The sequence below is a fragment of the Protomyctophum parallelum genome (assembly GCF_964188405.1).
Source record: "Protomyctophum parallelum genome assembly, chromosome: 13".
Lineage (NCBI taxonomy): Eukaryota > Metazoa > Chordata > Actinopteri > Myctophiformes > Myctophidae > Protomyctophum > Protomyctophum parallelum.
In genome coordinates, this window is record NC_139708.1 from 14,560,591 (window position 1) to 14,582,517 (window position 21,927).

The 21,927-nt window shown below is 43.9% G+C and overlaps 1 protein-coding gene across 5 annotated transcripts; it reads right to left on the minus strand.

Moving 5' to 3' along the window:
* Positions 1–284: 284 nt before the first annotated feature.
* LOC310869002 (interleukin enhancer-binding factor 3 homolog) lies at positions 285–18,658 on the minus strand. Of its 5 annotated transcripts, none has more exons than XM_083779559.1 (18): positions 18,562–18,658; positions 16,925–17,021; positions 16,389–16,624; positions 15,133–15,307; positions 14,019–14,166; positions 12,122–12,213; positions 10,775–10,870; positions 10,515–10,626; positions 10,218–10,315; positions 9,913–10,024; positions 9,114–9,227; positions 7,110–7,315; positions 6,104–6,283; positions 5,682–5,963; positions 4,098–4,230; positions 3,923–3,970; positions 1,538–1,975; positions 285–518 (listed from the first exon to the last, which is right to left on the minus strand). In XM_083779559.1, the coding sequence occupies exons 2-18, from the start codon at positions 16,925–16,927 to the stop codon at positions 382–384; spliced, it is 2,610 nt and encodes an 869-aa protein (XP_083635685.1). In that variant the 5' UTR covers positions 16,928–17,021; positions 18,562–18,658; the 3' UTR covers positions 285–381. The 5 variants fall into 5 exon arrangements, with proteins under 5 accessions (XP_083635685.1, XP_083635684.1, XP_083635683.1 ...); XM_083779558.1 differs by having other exon boundaries at positions 5,682–5,948; positions 10,218–10,348; XM_083779557.1 differs by having other exon boundaries at positions 5,682–5,951; positions 10,218–10,348.
* Between the last annotated feature and the right edge of the window lie 3,269 nt (positions 18,659–21,927).

Genomic DNA, 21,927 nt, shown 5'->3' on the forward strand with positions numbered 1-21,927 from the left:
TGTGGTGATGAGGACAGTGATTGGTTTGATATATTAAAAAAAACATTATTATTTCTTCTTTACACTAGACTAGATTCAACACCGAGCAGACCACTGGAACAGACCACATTATTCAGTCACAATTCAGCTCCGACATCTAAAAAAAAAAGAAAGGGACAAAAAAAAAGGAAAATGTCCAATTTGTGCCCACACCAGTGACAATTAGCCAATCCAAGAAGCACATGAGAAGCGTGGAGTGTAAACTAGCCATGGGTCAGTTTGTTTATTTCGGGGAGGGTTGGAGACCGGGGATGTGGAAGGGCAGTTGATGCTGCTGATGGTGGTGGTGGTGGTATCACGGGATGCTAGGCTGCACAAACACAGGATGGGGTTGGACACCGTCTATCTGTACTGGTAGTTCATGCTGGGGTCTCCTCTGCCGTAGCCCACTGGGTTGTGGTACGGGGCTTGGTTGGTGCCAAAGGCCTGGTTGTTGTTGCTGCCTCCCTGTGTGTTGTAATTTGTCTGGGTGTTGTAACCTACGAGCAAATCAGAGCGTTGAGATGACACATTTTCCATAAAACGGTTTTAATGCAACAGTGATTATAAACCTTTTTAACCCATTAAGACCAGAAAAGCATCCGCCATTTTAGATTTTAATCACTTAAGCCAACATTTTAACTCAAATCTTTGCTTCTAGAGGTCCACGGAAAATAATATTTTAAGAATGGGGTCGGCGGCCAAATAAAGGTGCTTGACATGAAAGTTTGAGAACCACCGATATATATATATATATATATATGCATGACCGTAAATCCTCATTGTTTAACCGTGTGTACAAACCACCGATTCAAGAGTTACAGGGAAAGATGGATTTGGTCCAAGGACCCCTGGGGATCCCCAGACCAAGGTTGAGAACCAGTGATGTAAGGACACAAGAGGGAACACCACAATATTATTAAAACGTTAAGTGTTTACCCAAATATAAACAGTTAATCAAACTAATAGATAATCGCTAGTAAGACTGATCTCTTTAGAAGCGTTAATATTGTAACTGAGATGCATGATGAAGTCAGAAATTAGAACACTGTTATGAACACCACCATGGACAGCGCCGTAGATTCAGAGAAAATAGGGTGTTTTGTCAGGCCGTAAACCAAGGTTAATTAAATAAGGTTAGGAAGTGCAGACAGTACGGTGGACTCCATGTTGCTCCCTGGAAGGAAAGAAACATGCGCAGTTGCTGTCAATTGTGCGCGTTTCTTTCCTTCCATGGAGCCCACCGTACGGTCTTCGCTTCCTAACCTTATTTAATTAATCTTGCCATAAACAAGGAAGTGATGGGTGTGCACACGTGATACAGGTCGGGAGGGTGCGAGCACGGCGTTGCCTAGCAACGGCCGTTTCCAAAATATGGATTGTTTTAGATCAATAAAAAATACCTCAAGACGTGCCCACATGTCCATGGCACCCTGCGGTTTCATTTGATAAGTCGTGTGTGGACGACACGTCCTGGGCATCAGAAGTGTTTTAATACTAGTGTCATGCTAGCTCTCACCATCATAGCTGTAGTCTGCGCTGCTCCCAGTGCCACCAGTCACCTGGGTAGGGTAGGCAGTGCTGTAGGAATAACCACCCCCTCCGCCCTGACTGGCATTCTGGTTGAAGTTCTTCTTGCCCTGCCCGAAGCCCTGGCCGTACTGGTTGTATGAGCTTTGGCCTGAGGTAGCGCCAGCCTGGTAGCCCCCTGTGGTGCCTCCGCTCACCCCAGGAGGACCAGGGAAGGATGTGGTCTTCCCACCTCCTTGGAGCATGGGGGTCTTCTTGGCTGGCGTTTTGGAGACGGCAGATGTGGTGGAGGAGAAGGTGCTGTCATTCTGGTAGTATGAGCCGTAGGAGCTCTGCGTTGCGGCGGGTGCGGAGTTGGCCTGCGGGCCTCCTGACTGGGCGTTAGAACCACCGCCTCCTCCGTTCGTGCCACCATTGTTGTAATAATCTGATAGTTGGGTGAAAATGATATGCAAAAGGCCAGACATGAACACAGCTTCTTGCACTGACGAGTATGCACAACGACCTAGTCACGACCTGACACTCAACATTACATTAAAAACGTTATATACACACTCATTGACCAGTTCTGAGTCTATATTAGGCAGTAGGCATCCTCCTTTTCCACCTCCAAACCCAATGTATTCGCCATACATAGCCGACCTACAAGCTCATAACACGTAGTGACACACTGAGTTTGTAGATCGCCTATTTTCACAGAAATGTTGTATTAAATGACTACATAGTTCCACAATATTGAATGGGGACATCACATTTATTTTATTAAAAAAAAAGAAAAGCAACAAAATATAAAAACAGCTTCACAGCCATACTAGAGGTTCTCAAATTTCAGCCAGTCTTTTGTGCAAACTGTGCCAACACAGCCTCAGTCAACCTATGCATTGTACTGTCACAGTCAGGAGATGCTGTGACTCGCCAGCATATAACACTCTCACCAAAATAGGAATATCATGTATTCAAATTCATCATGCATTCAGTAGCAATGACTGTTAGCAGTGCTGTTGACAAAAAACTGCAATGTGACATTCTCAAACGGGGAAAACAAACTAACAAAATAAAAAAAGACATAATTCAACAATTATTGAAAGTGATTGGTACAAAGGCATCAACACAATCAAATTAGAACCATTCACAGAATATTAAGTAAGTATGAAGAGAGCCCAGTAGAAAGTAGCAGTATCCAATAGGCAGTATGTTATACAACCCCCAAAAGGCAATTCATCCTTTTCGTCCAGGTGATTAAAAAAAAAAAAAAGAAGAAAATACACCAAACCCAAATACCAAACCCTGTTATGGTCCAACACTTAAGATAATTTCTATTATAAACCAAGGCTGTAGTTTGGGCAGATCCGGGTTGTCCGATAACGTCCACAGTGAGAGAATGGAAGGCGACTACAGCTACATGCTCTCTGGGGCATGAAGTCTCTCCGAGGTGTAGGGGCAAGACAAGACGTGGGTTTTGGCAAGACATGGCAGAAGGGCTTGATGCGACTGGATTCCCAGCGTGTGAACTTGTGGTGGAGAGAGTTCCCGATGCCGCTGGGAAGACTAGTGAGCCGTTTTTTTGTGTTTTGTTTTCCTCTCTACAAGCTTTGTTTGGATTTTCTTTTTCTCTCTTTTTTTTTGTCTTTTAAAAGATTTGGGAGGGGGAGGGAATCTATGTCGCAAACTCGTGGTAGCCATAGCAGTCTGAGACAAAGTCACCTAAAGAGTGAGACAGGGCAGAGAAGGGAAAAATTAAATTAGATTTAGTTTATTTGATCTGCCATTAAAAAAGGCGGCAGTTGTAAATTATTCCTTTGGTCAGATTATTCAAGCTTTTTTTTCTCCTTTTCATTAATTTGTTGGGTTGTTTAGATTTCTCTGCTCCTGTCACGCTCATGCTGGTCAGTCCTCAGAATAGGCTGCTAGAAGGGAAAGTGTGTGTATGCGTGTAGGGGGTTCTCTGATAAGAGAGGGGGATGTCAAAAGAACACATTCCTGTGGCTTAAAGCAGAGAAATGTAAAAATCACTCAAAAGCGAACAACCCAATACACATCACATTGTTTCTAAACGTTGCCCATTGTGATCCTGCGTCTTGAGCAGTCAGACTATACTAAAACAAAATTAGTATAGTGTTTTATTTTTCTTGTAGTCCACTATCTTCCGAAGCCACATTTATACTGAGCTGCACGCTGGTGCTGTGCACCGAAAATTGCTCATCTACAATCTCACAACTCATCTCAGCATGGTTTGAGTTTGTGGATTGGTTCTTTTTGGTGAGAGAAACAGCGTGCAACAAAGTACATCAAGCCATTAAGATTCTTACTGCAACGCAGAAAGAAGTGAGTACTTCCAAACATTGGAGAAATATTTAAATAACCCAATACTTACTGTATCCAGAGTTGGCATTGTTCCCGTAACCGTAGGTCCCGAAGCCACCTAATTGGATCACACATAATTAATGTAGTAATTAGACAAACGTGTGACTAAATTCCAGTGCCGCACAAGCACAATTATTTTTATTGAGGTAAAAGTGCTAAGAGTTTTGTCTTTTTGGTTTCATTACCTCCTCCTCCATAGCCTCCACCGTTATTGAAGCCCCGGCCCCGACCACGGCCTCCTCTTCCTCTCCCTCGACCCCGGTGGTTGGCCGAATCGCCGCCCATTGGGCCTCCCATCATGCCAAAGCCTGGGACATGCTAAAAAGAGAAATATTTGTCAACATGGCATGTTCAACTAAGAACAAGATGTAACGTTTCTGCTGTGTTCGGTTCTTTAATAATAAAAAAACTATAGGTTACAAACGTAACCCCGGTTCTTTAATAATACGAACGAGGTGACTCGCTTTGGGAGAGAACGCCTTCTGGTGTGATCACAGGAGCATTATATGATAAGCTCCCAGAGAATTTTATTGGCTCTCAAGTTCAGCACATTCCTGAGGTGGCCGATTTGTAAAATGTCTGTCTGTGATGGCCTCCTTGCTTGCGTTTACATGCAACTTTTGATATTGCCCCCAGATTTTGTATTTCCACAGAAAGCTGTGGAATTAGGGATGTCAGTAACGGATAGTTTCCCAACCGGTTACCCGTTAGGATTAACCGGTTCATTACCGGATAGTGGTTGATTTTTTTCTTTTTTTAATAGGCTACCCCAAATGTAATATGCATGTATAGGCTACATAATTAAAGTTGGTAGACGAATGGCATACATTTATTTATGCTCCTTTTATAAAAGACAAACAAAAAAGCAACATTTAACAATATAAATTGTTGTAGGCTTCTGGCTTAATTATCAATAAACAACGCATTGCATCTGCATGATGCATGCATCTGCGCGTCTACAGTACAGAGGTCCGCCGGTTCTAGTACAACAAAACATAAATAAATCCAGTCCAGATCCGAGCAACCTATACCTATAAAGCCACTGGACGCATGGGCTAAGCCTTTTTTTTATTATTAAGGAAGATCAGCATGCATGTCACCGTGTTCCGTTTGTTGACTTTTCGCTGACGAGAAAACCCTCAAACATCGATAGCACATGGCTAACTTTTGATAGCCGTAAGCCGTGCCAGTGTGGAGACGGATAGGAGGGCAGCGGCGGCTGTAAACGTTCTCCCTCCAGGCCAAATGGCCAATAATGGATTTAATAATGTAGGTCTCTGCATTGATACGGTCGACATGTGTTCATCTCGTCTCGCTGTCACTCGCTTACATTTTGACTACCGCAAAGCTACCGTTGTAACTTGTAGCCAACTAGCCATTGAAGTACAACAGAGAACGGGGACATTGAGGGGGCAGAAAACAGAGCCCGAGCGCTGTTCATGCAGCCTGGAGTGCGACAAGCTGGGCGGCGCAAATAGCAATTTTAGGCATGTGTGCAACATGACAACTGTTTTAAAGTATTGTACAGTGACAACTACAGTCTCTGTAATGTTTATGTTGTACTATTACTAAAAACGATCTAAAATAAAGGGATTTAAGATCAGAACACGCATTTATTATTATGCAAATTAACCGTTAAAGCTGATAAAAATATCCGGATGTTTCTTAACGGTCGGCTAACCGGTTAACCCCTGACATCAAATCATGCACAAAAACATGTATCCATATACTGGCAGTAGCATAATTAGGATCAGTGCTCTTTGGCCTACCATGGGTGGTCCCTTCTTCTTCTTAGAGGCCTCTGTTACAGAGCCCTCTGGGAACAGCCTCTCCAGAGCGGCCAGGGCAGCGTAGGCCTTGGCCACCTTCTTATTGGAGCCGGTGCCCTGGAACTTCATCCCATCGATCTCCACCTCCATCACAAAGCGCTTGTCATGGCTGCCGCCCGTCTCCGAGATGAGCTCGTACTTGAGGCCGCGCCGCTTCTCGTTCAGCTCCATCACCGGATTCTTCCCGTGCTTGGTCAGAATTGGCCCCTGCTGGCGAGCGCTCTGCATGAACGTTATTCATGATGATATACAGGAAATGTGCTTTTTTTTACTAATTAAATCTAAATCGGAATTTATTGACTGTGTAGATACTGTAAGGGAAATTTGTTTTTGTTGTAATGTGTGTGTGCAATGTGTTGTACCTCTGCAGAAGCATCAGTGCTCTCTGTAGTGGCTTGGCCTGTGGTGGCAGTGTCGGGTTCTTGTTTGACAACAAGCTTTGGTATGTCGACAGTGGGAGTAACTGCTGTTGGCTCCTCCGCTTTGACAGGCTCAGCGGTCTTGAGCTCCACCCCTGTGGGAAGACCCATGTCCTGAAGGACCTGAAGGGTGTCCATGCAGACAATTAGCAGGTTAGGGTGAGGAGAAAGGTACACAGTCAGCAACACAGCAGACTCTAAAGCCAGATCCCAATACTCAAAGGTTCTGACTCCAGCATGGCTGTGTTACAGTGAAAAGGGGTAGAAATTTGTTGCTGAACTAGTTTTACATTCATTAGCCCATTCGGGTTATATCTTAAATTTAATTACAATCTCAGGGGCAACTCCCCCTGGACTTTTATAAAATACCATGCTTGACATGCTTTTCAACCCAGATTTACTTAAACGTCCTTTTAGAACCCTGTGGTATGGAAACACTCGCATTTTAGTAGCCGATCTACAAGCTCACAGTAGGTTTGTAGATACTGCCGTAAAATGTATTACAAATCAGCCTTAAAGGAGAATTCCATGCTAGAAGGCTTTCTTACCTTTATTTGTAGTCGTTACATCCCCACCAAAGAGGTCCAGGTGTTATTTTGTGCAAAACCTCCTTAGTGGCCATTTCCCCTACCATAAGCCCTAAATGAATTGGAATTGAATGGGGCTATGGGGTGTTGTGCTAATTCGCTTATTTCCATTGCTTTTTGTATATATTCTCTCTTCATAATGTAAATAATATCCCAAACGGCACACTTTACTACTTATTTTGATGGAAATAAGCGAATTAGCACAACACCCCATAGCCCCATTCAATTCAATGCAATTCATTGAGGGCTTATGGTAGGGGAAATAGCCAATAAGGAGTTTTTGCACAAAAAAAACACCTGGACCTCTTTGTAAGAAAGCCTTCTAGCATGGAATTCTCCTTTAAAGCAGTCTTGGTGCTCACCTTGACAGCTACATGGAGCTTGGCAGTGCGTTTGGATGGGCCGTTGGCTTCGAAGGCCTTGCCGTCCACCTCTACGGCCATGGTGAAGACCGGGACATGGACGGGCCCTGTTTGAGAGACAAGCTTGTACTGGAGGCCTGGCTTCAGCTGGTTCAGCCTCATCAGGGCGTTCATGGCCTGGGGAGGCTCAGATTTCTCCTCTGGGGCTGGGGAGGGAGAGACAAAAGGTGAAATGAGTGTGAGCACAGTATCGCGATCGAGAAAGGCTGTCATATGCAGACCTGTATCCCGAGAGAAGACAGACTATGCACCCACTGCACACAAAATGAAGTGGAAACCGAGCTACACTTCCTAACCATCTGTCCATTGTACCAAGACATCAGAGACACATACTTCCCACAGATTACAACCACACACTGAGATTTGGAAGACATGACCAATGACTGTGATAGGAGGATATCAAATGGAACACAACCACCCTAAAGACTAATCATTGTGTATATTCCTGCACTATACCTGCATAGAGTGATCTTGGTACATAGAAATTGATCCATTGAAGATTCTGACTTCCAAATGTACATCATTTTTGTTTTGATTGTATTGCTGTATTGTTCTTCCTGCTTTGGCAATGTAAACTTATGTTTTCTCATGCCAATAAAGCCCTTTGAAATGAAATTGAAATGAATGTTTAAACAAAACATTTGTTTACGCAAAAGAGGCATCACAGATTCTTGCAGAATCCTCAAACCACTTTTAACACACTGAAGTGGGAAGTAGACGTTTTAAAGTAAATACAATACTTCCCGGTTCCTAGTTGGCACGAATGAATGGTAAGACCCCACAACATTTTAGGCAAGACAGCCAGCAGTGATTTTCAGTCTTTCATTTCAAGGGCCCCCAGTTTGACATGCCACAGACACCCATTTGATCTCTGGAAACCCAGTCTACAGTACTGTAAATTTGTTGAACTCTGAGTGAGTACTATAGATCAAAATGTGCTCGGTTTTGGCTATTGTCTGGGTGTTACTTTCTATAAATAAATTGATTAATACATTTTCGACTATGGGAGAAAAAAAAACAACTTTAAAAGATATTGTGTACACGTCAGTGAAATTAACCGCTAGGAACATCCCAGGGTACAAATTGACCCATTGTTTAAATGGATGCATTTGTACTCCTGGTGGTTCCCAGACCCAACGTTGCGAAGCTGTGTATTACAGTATGCCCTTGATACGATTAAATCAAATAACTTGCTGTCTGGCTCTTTGTGTCTTCTTATGAGCTCTGCATAGTTGCCTGCTGGCTGAGTGAAGTTGCTATAGATTCATACAGATCTACATTACAACCAATGGATTCAAACAGAAACAGTTACTTAAAGTAGCACTTATTTACACTGGTACTATCCGCATAAAATACAGTTCCATTCATCAAGGTTTTTGCAATGCACTAATTATTACTATACAGCATGTGGTGTTTGAGGGTTAGGGCCTACATTCTAAAGTAATTTTATTCACACAGGCCATGAACAGCAAAACCTTTAGTGGTCCATTTACACTTTCAGACAAGTTTCATAACAAGTAAGCGGCATACCTACCATACCTATCAAAGATAGTTGAAGAATTTCAAGTGTAGAGGCAATGATAGGAAATACCAGCGAGCGTAGAGGGAGACTGAACTGAAACCTGGTTAGTGGGTTTTCAGACTAGGGCGGAAGGTGGAGAGTGACTCTGCAGTGTCCTCACTGGAGGAGGGAGGGCTTTCTACTGCCAGTCTAGGTCACTGGTTGTCAACGGTCCTTGAGGGCGTTCTATAGGGTCCCTGGCTAAATGGCCGATAGTTAGGAACCAAATGGACCCTTACAGTTCTGTAACTGTCAGAGTTCAAATAACATTGAGGATTTTACAGTATAGATTGGTGAAGATTTAAAAAAATATATATACTATGAGGTCTGTGGCCTAATCTGCATAATGAAACTAGGAGTCCTTCAAAATGAAAAACACTTACACTTCTTCTGCAGCTTTTTCTTCTTCTTGTTTGGACTCTTGTCATCCATTCCATCCTCTTCCTCAATTGGTCTCTTCATTGGTGGAGCGTAGGTCGTACTAGGCGGGATTTGCACTGAAACAACCAGACATAGGTATATTTTATTACATAGCAGTCTGTAGTTTATTCAACGCCAAAAAAACCACAAATAAATGGAGAAAAAAATGGAAGAATCAAAGAACCGAGGTCTAGACGGTGCTCAGTAAACAGAATGAAAACAGAAGAGCCAAAGTTGTCAAAATGAAACAAGGTTACAAAAACTAAAAGTAAAACAAAAAAGGAAGAAGACCAAACAAAACAAGTGACAAGCCAATAAGCTTATCTTTCCGTCAAGGCTGAGAGAAGGTAGAACCAGTCATTTTATTTTGACTCACATTCTCTCCCACGTTTTCACTCTACTATACTATATGTACGTACGTACGAACACACACACACCATATGTACAGAAACAAACCTCCAGTACACAAGCTGGTCACATAATACCATGTTGGAGGACAGAAATTGCAGTATTGAATACTATACTATGAAATTGCAGTATTGAATACTATACTAGAGATGGTCGTTTGGACACATAAAGGGACATTTCATCATCCAGTCACTCAATGTGAACACATGGCCCAAAATATTATGTAGTCTGTGTGTTTGACTGGATGACCATAATGCTTTCGTGGACTACTCCACCTTGTGGATAGGAGAGGTTGCCAGAAAATGTCCCCTCTACACCCTGCGATCATACTTCCTGGCCATATGGTGTTTCTACCTGTGTAATCGATAATGGTCTCGCTCCGGGGCTTCCTGGGCATCTTGGAGGGGAGTGGATCCATTCCCAGCACTTTGTGAAGCTGTCCGAATGCAGACAGCCGTAAGGCATGCTGAGGACACAAGAGACAAGACAAGGTCAATTTCACATGCAATGCGCTGTTGAAGAACAAGGCGCACACCTCATGCCTGATTTATACATGACAGCCCATCATTTTGCGCACGAGAACTAGCAATTTTCAGTGCATGACACTGGACCTCAATTAAATAAATCCGTCTTCACTCTTCAGCCAGACCGCAGCTCACCTGTGCGCTCTGTGTAATGTCTTCTCTTTGCTGGCGATCCAAATGGCCGATGGCATCCGTCAGGTCCTTCTCACACGGATCACAGATTCCAGAACCATCTGGAGGTAAAGGAGTCATTTGTAGGCTGCCTTCTTTAGGGCGCCAATAAATGTGTTACTATATGCTACTAAATATTTTTAAAACGTTTCACCTATAATGACATTCCCAAAATAGGGATACTGGTGGATTATTAATCCAATTATCAATAATCTTTCATAGTCAATGAAATGAATTAGTTTGGTTAACCTAGATGCCTACCTGCCATGAGGACCCCAGAAGCTAGACATTCTAGAACCCTCCGCAGGGCTTCCCCTGCGCCCATTGGTCGGTTCCCTGTGCCGATAGCTTTCTCACACAGCAACTCCAGCGGCTGCAAGGTAGGAAGGAAGAGGAAGATCTCATGATGCTGTGGAACAGGATAGTACCGATTGCAACAACAACAACACACCACCCTGGCCTGTTTCGCCTGCAAAAACCCGCAAGAATTTACTTGCGAGGATGCCAAAGGCGAGACTCACCCAGCCGCGGAGAGGAGCCCATGTGGGGACACGGGCGCACAGGTCCCGCAAGATACGGATGACGATGACGCAGGAGCGCAGCCCGTTGGCCCTGGCCTGTGGACACAAGAGGGAGGGAGGACCTTAGTCTTAATAGGACGACGTCAGGAAGGAAAAGCAGACGAGCATAACGATACACATTCAAACTGACAAGTAAAACAAAAACAAACAAAAAAACAACAACAAAGCCACACGGACTACAAGGATTTAACTTTTGTCATTATGGAAGAAATCAACAAGGGCTCTGTAATAGCACACATTAGAGAAGGTCTGTATGTGAACTGTACAAAGACATTCATGGCTGTTAAAAGTAGAGAGCTGGATTGATGAAAGTAACAGTTATTGTGGGCATGGCAGATTTGGTTTGTGTGGGTAAACTGTACTAATGAAGTAGTTGAGGAATGAGGCTGTATAGCATATTATGAACAAAACCTACTCACTACTACAAGTGATGTCAGTGATACTTCAGTGGGTCATGTTTGGGGGAGAAAATACGTGCGACTCTCAAATATAGGAAACGAGGTGCAATATTCCTGTTCCAATTGCGGCACAAAGAAAACCGAGACATATCCACAGAGCATGGGAATAATCGAGGCCACAAACTATACAAGAACAAGTGGCAGGTGATGGACAGCTGACCAGAAAATCTGATTTATACTCGTCATAGGACGTGCTGTGAGCCAAAAATAGCTGATCTACAAGCAACTATTGTTGGTGCGCATCGAGTCGTGCGACAGAATAAATCAAGCATAAAAGTGGAAAAGGCCAAAGATGACACAGTAGTGTGAATAGTTATCCACAGCCTTTTCTAGCAAATTAAACTAATAATCATCCTCTTTGATGGTAAAGCAGGTGCTCTACAAGCTTGTATCCAATACGAAATAATATAACAAGACTAACTCACACCATATTATAGAAATATTGCACCTGCATATATAGATCACTCAAGCAACTTGTATGCTTTGTTAATTTCAATTCAGCAGTGGTTAATGTAAATGATTGCCTGGGAGATTGTTGAAGCATGGGGACTAAAGGCAGCAATGGACTATTGGTACTACAATAGAACCTGGTTAAGTCAGCAAAGCAACAAAAATGTAATGACAACGGTTTCCTCAGAAACTCTCGTATGTATCATTAAGTGTTACACTTAGAAAAAAAAGAAGAAAAGAGGAAAAAAACAGCCCAATAAACGGCCCAATAAAAGACAAAAACAGCATACATGGAAAAAAAGAAGTTTAAAAAACCAACTCAAAACTACTTTTGTGTTTTGTTTGTTTTCTTAGAGACAAATAAAGACAAGATGCAAACCTGGAACCACTTGGCGTGGCGGAGAGATGCCAAGGCAGTTAGGCATTTCTGCCTGTCCAGAACATCCGGAGGATCGTTGACTGAAAGCGTTTCTATTGGCGGGTGGAATAAGAAGACAAGGTACAGTTTGACCAAGGGGGGTTCTGTCAGACCGGCCAGGGGGGAACACAGGCAGCCTTCCCAAACCACAGGCAGGAATAGGGGGGAGAGGAGGGGGACCCCTACCGTTGGAGAACAAACCAAACATCTTGCAACCTCCCCCCACTGTTAATGGCTTTTTAGAATGGTCCCACAACTAAAAGAAAGACTACTTGGGAGTAACAAGTTACACTATGTGATGTGGGTTTGTGTGTGGTACCTGGAAAACAATGTATGTATGGGGGCGTTAAGCAAACTGTCAGAAAGGGAGGTTGCATCTCCATGTTAACTCAATAATGTAAGCCTCAGTTCCAGTGGTTAAAGTTCTGAGGTGCATTTCTTTTTTTTTAACGGGAGGCAGAACCCCTCCCCTTCGCCCCTGTACTGGGTACACTGCACTTAGCCCCTTCCGAGACAGAGAGCGTCCAGTTGGTCAAAGGTCCAGCGTCCCTAAAATTGACAAACTAGAAGGCTTGACAGAGAGAATCAGAATTGGAACCACAGGCAGCAGTTATCAGATGCACAAAAAAATCGGATATTCAAACAGGTCCACACTGCAGCAAAACTGATGGCTTTTAATAGAAGACCCAAAAGCTTGGGGCATGGCTGCTGGCATGGGGTTACAGATGAATTCAAGGGGAAGACACCTGGTCAACTGATTAACTACATGAACCTTAGCATCCTTATTCTGGGCATGTCATAATAGGTGAACTATCTGACCATAGCTGAGCCACAAGCTCACAAAGCGCCACACTGCGATGCGTTGTGAGCTTGTAGATCAGCTAATTTGTGAAAAGATGTTTGTGTAGAGGGAAAAATAGTGGGCCATGGATAGACCCCTGGGGGACAGTCAACAAAGTATATAAGGTTTAAAAATGGTTTAACAATTTAAGCGCCATTATACTTCGTCATGTGATGAATCGCAAAAATAGCCAATGTGCAAGCTCACGTCTGCCATTTTTGCAGTCCCCCCCCCCCCCCCCCCCCCCCCCCAACTATGATGACATGCCCAAAATAGGGACACCAGGATGAAAGTGCTTAACCCCATCTTCTTGTTGCAGGCATCAAAAGAATGCAACCACAAGTAAAGCGACCATTATCTCGAGCTCCAAAAGAGCAGCCGGTTTCAAGTGTTTACAGTACCTTAAGCTCGTCTAGCCCAGTGAACAATTAGGGTAGGTATTTGACTGTGACTGGGCGAACATGACATTCAGCCATGCAGAGTCAAAGGGGTCCCTGAGCACCATCTCTAACCCCTCGCCCCTTCCCTACTGAGGAATGCCAGACACTGTGCAGCCAATGGTTGGGTCTAGCGACCAAAGACGTTCTCATCACTCCTTTTGTTTTTGCTAGTCATTTTTGCTGCAATGCAAACCGTTCATCAAGATAAAAAACACATGCAAACAAAGTGGTCTCTGGTTTTTTTGTGTTAAATTCTCAGTAAGCCTTCATATAGTCGGTTCTTTGACCATAAAAAGGGGGAGAGAAAGCCATGTCCGATGGTGGTCAGTTAAGACTAGCTGTCCTATACTGTATATTGGGCCATCAAAAAATGTACAATCACATTACATGGAACTATGAGAAATGTCTAGAGAGCTATAAACATAGCACAGGTTCATTATATGACAGCTGGCTCGTATCCCCTAGCTCCATTGACAGCCCAATAAACAATATCTCTCTAGGCTGCCTGCTTGGCTTCTCTGCTCAGCATGGGCTCCGCTGCATGGGGAAGACGTGGAGCCCTTGCGTGGCATCTTACCTCCTGCGGCCGCCTTCTCCACATCCTCGCGGACCAGCGGCGACGTCATGTGAATAGTGAGGGTGAGTGGAGGCTCCTTCGTGGTCTTGATGACAATCGTGGCTTCGCGGATGTGCTGGGTCACCACGTATGTGTCCTCCGAAATCGTCTATGACAGAGGAAGGAGAAAATGAAGGCTTATTGTGTGATTTGTGTTGTGCAGATCAGTTGGGGACTAATGGTGTTTTTCCATTGCATAGAACCTGCACATCTTTTTTTCCCTCTCCATTGTACATTTCATCGAACAGAGTGGCTCTCTAAAGGCTCATACATACTCCAGTTTTTGGTGATAGGTTATCACCGTTTTAGGTGATAGCTTATCACCTAAAATGGTGATAAGAGTTGAGGCCATCATACTTGCGGTGACCCCACCTCCCTGTGGTTTACATAAATCAAAGGGGACCGCCCACCCAACTTCTAGACCAATCAGTGAACGGGGTGATAGCTCCAGAGTGAAAAGACTTGTCTGATAGTAAAAACAGAGAGATGGGTCTGTGTCCGCGGTGATAGCTGATCATCACCACGACTGACGTAATGGTGTAGTTTTCCAACCCTTTAAAAACTACACTGTGGTGATAAGCTATCACCAAAAACTGGAGTATGTATGAGCCTTTAACCATCCATGAGGCTTGGACGGTTTGTGTGTCTGGAGCTAATCTCGCAAACCACTGACTGGACCAGTGAAAACTCCTAACTTATTGACTTCCGGGCATGCTCACTTAAGCCAATGATCTAGAATGCTGTAGCACCTCCCCATTCAACAGCATAGTTTCTACGCGCAACTACAAACTGCTGATGCTCACCTATACGGCAATTACACCCATACCGCTCATTGTTTTCCTGGTATCTAAGTTTCCTCTAGGCACTACTTTGTACTCATCTATGACTAGTTACCTTGTTTTTTTTAACTAGGGCTCTCCTTCAACTCAACACATTACACTGTAGTGTAGACTGGGCTCCCAGAGACAGACATTTTATCAAATGAGGACCTGTGGCCTAATCTATATCAAACTGGGTGCCCTTTGAGAAAAAAGGGGGGAAAAAAAGGGATTGCCCTTATGCAACCTCCTCTCACCTGGAGCTGCACTGCCAGGTTTTCTGACACTTTCTTCAGCAGGGTGATGGTGGGCTTGTCCTTACAGAGCAACACCAGCTCCAGATCTAAATCTCCCTTCAACAGGAGGCCCTTGGCCACTAGGCCCACCCTCATCACCCCACGCAGAGAGCGGGTTGCCAGCTCCTTGGGGTCACTGAGAGAAGACACCAGAGGGAGGGAAGGAGAGATTAGTTAGAACACATTTTAATTATTTTGAGTGGTGCAACCACTCCCTTACGGAGCTGTGTGGGTGCCTGGCTGGGTGGGTATGAGCACGAAAACAGCATGGTTGTTTTTCACCACCTGTGAAACCTAACACACACAAACATATTAACTGTATATATATATACACACAGTATATATGATGAATTCGGGTGTGCCAGTACAGTACAGTAGAGGGACCCCCACACGGTAACACTTTCATTTCTCAGCCGTTTCGGGGCAGCTTGCCGGAATCGGTCCAGCCCGCTGGGGGTCTGGAACCTCCCAGGGACCCACACACGGAGTTGCACCACTCACTTCACACTGAGTTAAATATTTAAATATAAATGAATAAGCAGGCAAAAATGTGTTAACAAAAAACAATCCACTGCAGAGTAGGGCTGGGCTAGTCTAATAATTGAATGCCATCAGGGCCTGAATGCCAGGAATTGCACAAAAATGTATTGATTCCTGAAAATGCAGCACTTATATGCAGGATATTAGTGCACACATTAACAAACATACATCAATGTTACTAATATAATCAACATGAATGCTGGAGAACTGGCTTGCACAGTATACAGTCTATTATGTGCTCTCTCCAGAGCTTCCGCCGTCTGCACCCCTCCGCTAGCTATGCTTATTTATACTTGGGTGTATGTCAGGGTTCCCCAATTAATTTTCCTCAAGGGCCATATTTTGACTAGCGTACCAAGCTGGGGCCGAGTCTGCACGTGCGAGTCGACCCCATTTGACAGTTTGACATGCATAGGCTACGGACCCCATGTAATGCCATTTATATCTGGGACCCCTCAAAAAAAATCTTTTGAAATTCTTCCAGGGCAAATGGCCCCGCGGGCTGCCTATTGGGGAACCCTGGTGTATGTCATGGTGTTGCGCACCAAAATAGCTGATCAATAAGCTTGTATATGGGCCATTTCTGTGACACCGAAATCATTACCAAACTATAAACCAGGATTCACGTGACAGTTATGTCTAGTTTGTCTACTGTCTGACATTCCATGTTCCTTCACCTCTCTTTCTCAGTCTCTGTGGCATCCGGTTCCGTCTTGATGGTAACAGTAGTAGTACCCTTCTCCTGTTCATCCAACCAGTCGGACACGGCCTTGAGGGCGCGCTCTGTGTGAGACACCATGTTCTGGACACTCTCCAGCTCCTCCTGTGTGGGGTAGATGGCCTGGTGTTTGGCCATGACGTGACGATCGTCATTCATGAAGATGCGAATCCCGCGGTGCCGCATTGGAGGAGGCTGTGAACAGAAAAGAGGACAGCTCTTCAGTAAGAAGATTTATTTAACATGCATTGTTGCGGTCGGGCAGAAACCTTCCATCTCCGTACTTCAACTGCTTATGTTTTTCCGTAAATGGTCAATTTAATTTTTTATTAGCAGAATCACTCCCCGTTTCCTGTCAGACTTCTACTGGAAAAAAAAACTATCCAGCTAGGAGAGGGTGTTGGGAGCAACCCCTCAGACAGAAGAGACCCCATTAGAACAAAGGTATTGGCATGCCATGCATCCATGGGTTGATGTCTGGCCATACTAAATTACCATAGTTGGTCAGCAGAGAGTAGACTCCTCTTCAGTCCAGTCAGTGAATGGCAGTGCTAAAGGTCTTCACAGCAGCAGAGGACAGCAACTTTGGCCCCTTTTGGAGAAAAGACACGAGATTAAGTAATTTAAAATTATGTTTCAGTTTTGAGGAGAGAAAAGACACGAGATTAAGTAATTTAAAATTATGTTTCAGTTTTGAGGAGAGCCTGACCTATGGTTCAACATGAATGCCAGGGATGGAAAGGGTTCTGCTTATAGCTATGATGAACAGGGAGAAACCACATGAACCCTAGCATCTTCCATATTATGGGGGCAAACATTGACCAAAACCTACAAGCTCACTACACGCTGCGTAGTGCAGATTATGAATTCATACAGGCTGCCTTGTGATTTCCAGGTGGCACTCTAGCCACTCAGTCTCAGTTACGCCAACCCAAATATATGTACGAATGTGGCCTACACAGCAAGAGATTTATGATACTGTAACCAAATTAACTCCTTTACAGATTAGTTTTCTGTTTAGGTTAAATTAAGTGCCATCACTGGCAGAAATGTGAATGATTGTGGGGTGCAGTACTTACTAGTCGAAACTAAGTATGCACCCCTGATTGGGCTAAATTAGTTGCCAGGCACACAGCCTAAATAATCGTGGGCGTCACTTGCAGGGCAGCGGTTACATTCAAAACACCCACGTTTAAGAAGTTATACTAATACAACCCCAATGAATGACATGAAAACAAAACACATCATGTTAGCAAGTCTTAGAATGAAAGAGCTGAAATTATAAATCTAAGCAGTGATCCGTTACAGGTAGAACTTGTTGAATCGTGCATTCACATTCCAACATCATCTTCGTCTTACGTATGCAGGACAGTTAATTTATCCACCTCTGAGTGTATCCACCTCTGAGTGGACAAAGGGAACCAAATGGATCCACGTTCCATGTGTTACTCTTTGACTTAAATGTACTACGGTACTAGAGATGAAGACTGGCTGAGGCCACTGGTTACCTAACCTCTTCCTTTGTCTTACACAATCAAATCCTCACGTGTTGCATTTCATCCATCTGTTAACTCTGTGCATCAAATGGAAGATCACAAAATGGACGAGTAAATGTAAGACAGGCCACTGATAACCACACCAGCCTCGCCAGGAGGAGAGGATCGGTCCAGACAAGACGCCATTTTAATTCTAACCCGCTATGTGTGGCTGCTGCCTGGTGGAGCTTTTTTAGTCCCCACCCCCCAAATTATCCTCTCCGTGCTAGCTTTAGCCTCATAGCATCTTGCGAACACACCACCACCCGGTTAAATGTCTGTGTTTATCAACACTGACCTCAGACAAACAACCCCAAATACACACGAGCAAAATAGGGATTAAAACAGCGAGTTTCACAATGGTCTAGGTTGGAGGAAAGCAGCCATTATCTTCTCTCCATTAACTAGCATTAGCCTTAGCTAGGTTTTGGTTCAATGAACAAAGACTAGTTGCTGCGGGTCCGTTTTGCCCGATATGCCGCTACATTAAGAAAGCCTTTTAATACTATTATTTTACCGTTCTTCTCGGCCACTCACTGGTTACAGTCGTCACAATCTGATAACGATGCATGATATTATATAGATGTTAGCACGTACCGTCAACGTCTTGCTAAATGGTCGTCTGCTTGAATGTCTGCCTGCCGCCGCACGTTTTGCTATTGCTAATTTGCTGCTGCTGCCTGCCCCCTCTCCGTTGTACAAGACGAAAAGAAACGCCCACGACCCGCAAATGCTTGACCGTCATTGGCTGGCAAAGGTGAATGGCATCAAAATGTGTCCAATCATAGGTTAGAGTAGCCCCAATATGTTCCATCAGTAGGGACTGAGGGGCTAAGGTTAGATTAGAGAGGAATACTCCAGGCTATTTTTGAAAAATTGAAAAATAAATAAATAATAATAATTTATATTTTGGGCGACATCGTCGACATTGTTCTCAAGCTGTTAAAACACACTAACCCTAACCTCACAAAAACTACTTGCAGTTGTTGGAAAAATCACAACCATGTGAAGTGAGGGGCGCTCTTATCATCATCATATCATATGTCATGTACATGTATCATCTCCACTAACCATTTGAGTCCTCACTTTTGTCTTCAATGTTTGTGTTTACACACTTTTGTCTTCAATGTTTGTGTTTGCAGTGCACAGATCGACCCTCAAAGCTGGACATAGGAAATAGTAAGAAAGTATAGTCCGCGTCCTGGGTTCGATTCCCACTGGGGACGCTGTGGGTGCTGGCGGCATGTTTCCTCCTCCGCGTCATCAGTGCCCATACCCGAGGCGGGGTTGGCGAAAGGGCCTTTCTGACCCCTTTTCCACCGGTTGGTTACGGTTGGGTACCGGTTCAGTTCTTTTTGAGCCAGAGCTCCAAAATTGGTGGGCAAACTATACCCTATATTAAATTGTTCATAGGATCAATACAAGTAAATTAATACATGATAAGTAACCCTTCCACAGTAGTAGCTTTTTCATATTTTCGATTATTTTGCATATTTTCCTACATAATGCCTCTTTTGCATATTTTAAAATGTAAAATTTGTAATACAATAAATAAATCATTGTCTTCGTGTAAGTACTCAATTGGGGAAGTTTCATGGTGATAACAATCTAATATAGGTATGGTTTTGCCTACTCAATTCATAATTAACGTTTCAATTTTGGAGCTCTGGCTCATGGACTAAAAACCAAAAATAACTGAACCGGTTCCTATTGGGAACCAACCGGTGGAAAAGGGGCCCCAGTGTGGAGTTTGCATGTTCTCCCCGTGTCCCCTAGACTAGAGTAGGTACCCTCACAAAAAACATGCAGTAATCCTGGACTCTAACTGCCTCCCCCTGGCCAGCCGGGGCGCCTGATGGAGGGGAAAGAAACTGGTTGGAATAACGTGTTCCTTACTTCCTTCCAACCAGGGAAACTCCCCCTGTCAGGTGTAAAGGAGCAACTTGGACACTCAGGCATGAAGGAAGCATGAGTTCAAGTCCGTTGCTCTCCCCATGTCCCCCATATATGGGGACTAGGTTGACGGAGGGTGTGTAGAGCCCAGGATCACATTAGAATCTAATGTGATTAGATAATTGACACAGGGGTCAAAAATGGGTTACAAAATCGTGGGATAAAAAAAGAAAAAAAATTAGTCCGCGGTTGTTGGAAAAGTAGCAGTAGAATTAGAACTCGTGAGGTCCATAGAGTCTAGATGTTTGACTTTCTAGTCTAGATTCTAGACCACTGGACTAGCGATGTGGCTGCCAAACTTGGGTTCTGTGGTTGTTTAAAGTGCAGTGTTGGCCTGATGAAACACCATAACACTGTAGTGGTGGATAAAGCAGGATAAACAACCCGAATCAAATACTCATATCACTCCACAGCTAAACCTATTTATACTGCTTAACATAAAAGAAAAAACAATGGGGGAAATCTAAACTCCCAACTTAATATAAGAACCATGTGTCTAAAGTAGGGCTAGTAATCACATATAATGATATGTGATGTTTATTTACATTGTGTGTTTTGTCTCCAACAAACTTTTTATTTTCAACTTGATACATGAGTGTTTGTTGTTGACTATGAGTTCAGCCTCCTTTTACAGTATGCTATGTTTTCAGAATTGAAATTCTAAAGAGACGCCTCGTTCGACATAGTCCACTGCAGCTCAGAACTCCTGAGCTCAAACGATCCGCCAGCCTCAGCCTCCCAGTAGCTTGGATTACAGGCACACGCCACTGCACCCGGCGAGAGACACTTCTAGGGCTTTTATCTTTGAGAGAAATTACATCATGTGTAATACTATTGCCAGTATTGAAGAGGAAAGCCGGTTTTTGACAGATGTGAGAAATAATTATACATTTCACACTGCAGTCCTCTTATAGATTCATTCCAGTTTAAAGTGCAGTGTTGGCCTGATGAAACACCATAACACTGTAGTGGTGGATAAAGCAGGATACACAACCCCAATCAAATACTCATATCACTCCACACTCCACAGTATGCTATGTTTTCAGAATTGAAATTCTAAAGAGACGCCTCGTTCTTAGGCTAATATTTTCAGCAGAAAAACAAGCACAGTTCTACTCAATCAACTTTAAATGAACAAGTGTCAATCAGGACGGAGTGAAAACAGCTCTGTATTAGAATAAGGCATAAAAGACTGGGTCTCGCTGTATTACTCAAGCTGCACTGCAGTGTCTATTCACAGGCGCGAACCCACTACTGAGCAGCACGAGGGCTTTGACCTGCTCCGTTTCCGACCTGGGCCAATTCACCCCTCCTTAGGCGACCTGGTGGTCCCGGGCTCCCCCAGGAGCACCATATCGATACCGAACTTAGTGCGGACACCCGATCGACATAGTCCACTGCAGCTCAGAACTCCTGAGCTCAAACGATCCGCCAGGCTCAGCCTCCCAGTAGCTTGGATTACAGGCACACGCCACTGCACCCGGCAAGAGACACAGACACTTCTAGGGCTTTTATCTTTGAGAGAAATTACGTCATGTGTAATACTATTGCCAGTATTGAAGAGGAAAGCCGGTTTTTGACAGATGTGAGAAATAATTATACATTTCACACTGCAGTCCTCTTATAGATTCATTCCAGTTTAAAGTGCAGTGTTGGCCTGATGAAACACCATAACACTGTAGTGGTGGATAAAGCAGGATACACAACCCCAATCAAATACTCATATCACTCCACAGTATGCTATGTTTTCAGAATTGAAATTTTAAAGAGACGCCTCGTTCTTAGGCTAATATTTTCAGCAGAAAAACAAGCACAGTTCTACTCAATCAACTTTAAATGAATAAGTGTCAATCAGGACGGAGTGAAAACAGCTCTGTATTAGAATAAGGCATAAAAGACTGGGTCTCGCTGTATTACTCAAGCTGCACTGCAGTGTCTATTCACAGGCGCGAACCCACTACTGAGCGGCACGAGGGCTTTGACCTGCTCCGTTTCCGACCTGGGCCGGTT

What these genes read in the sequence shown, in the direction of transcription:
- LOC310869002 (XM_083779556.1), bottom strand. An exon ending in ACCTGGCAGTGCAGCTCCAG is followed by an intron (nt 14,167 to 15,132) that starts GTGAGAGGAGGT and finishes CCTCTGTCATAG; the next exon opens with ACGATTTCGGAGGACACATA. An exon ending in AGCTCCATGTAGCTGTCAAG is followed by an intron (nt 6,284 to 7,109) that starts GTGAGCACCAAG and finishes GACACCCTTCAG; the next exon opens with GTCCTTCAGGACATGGGTCT.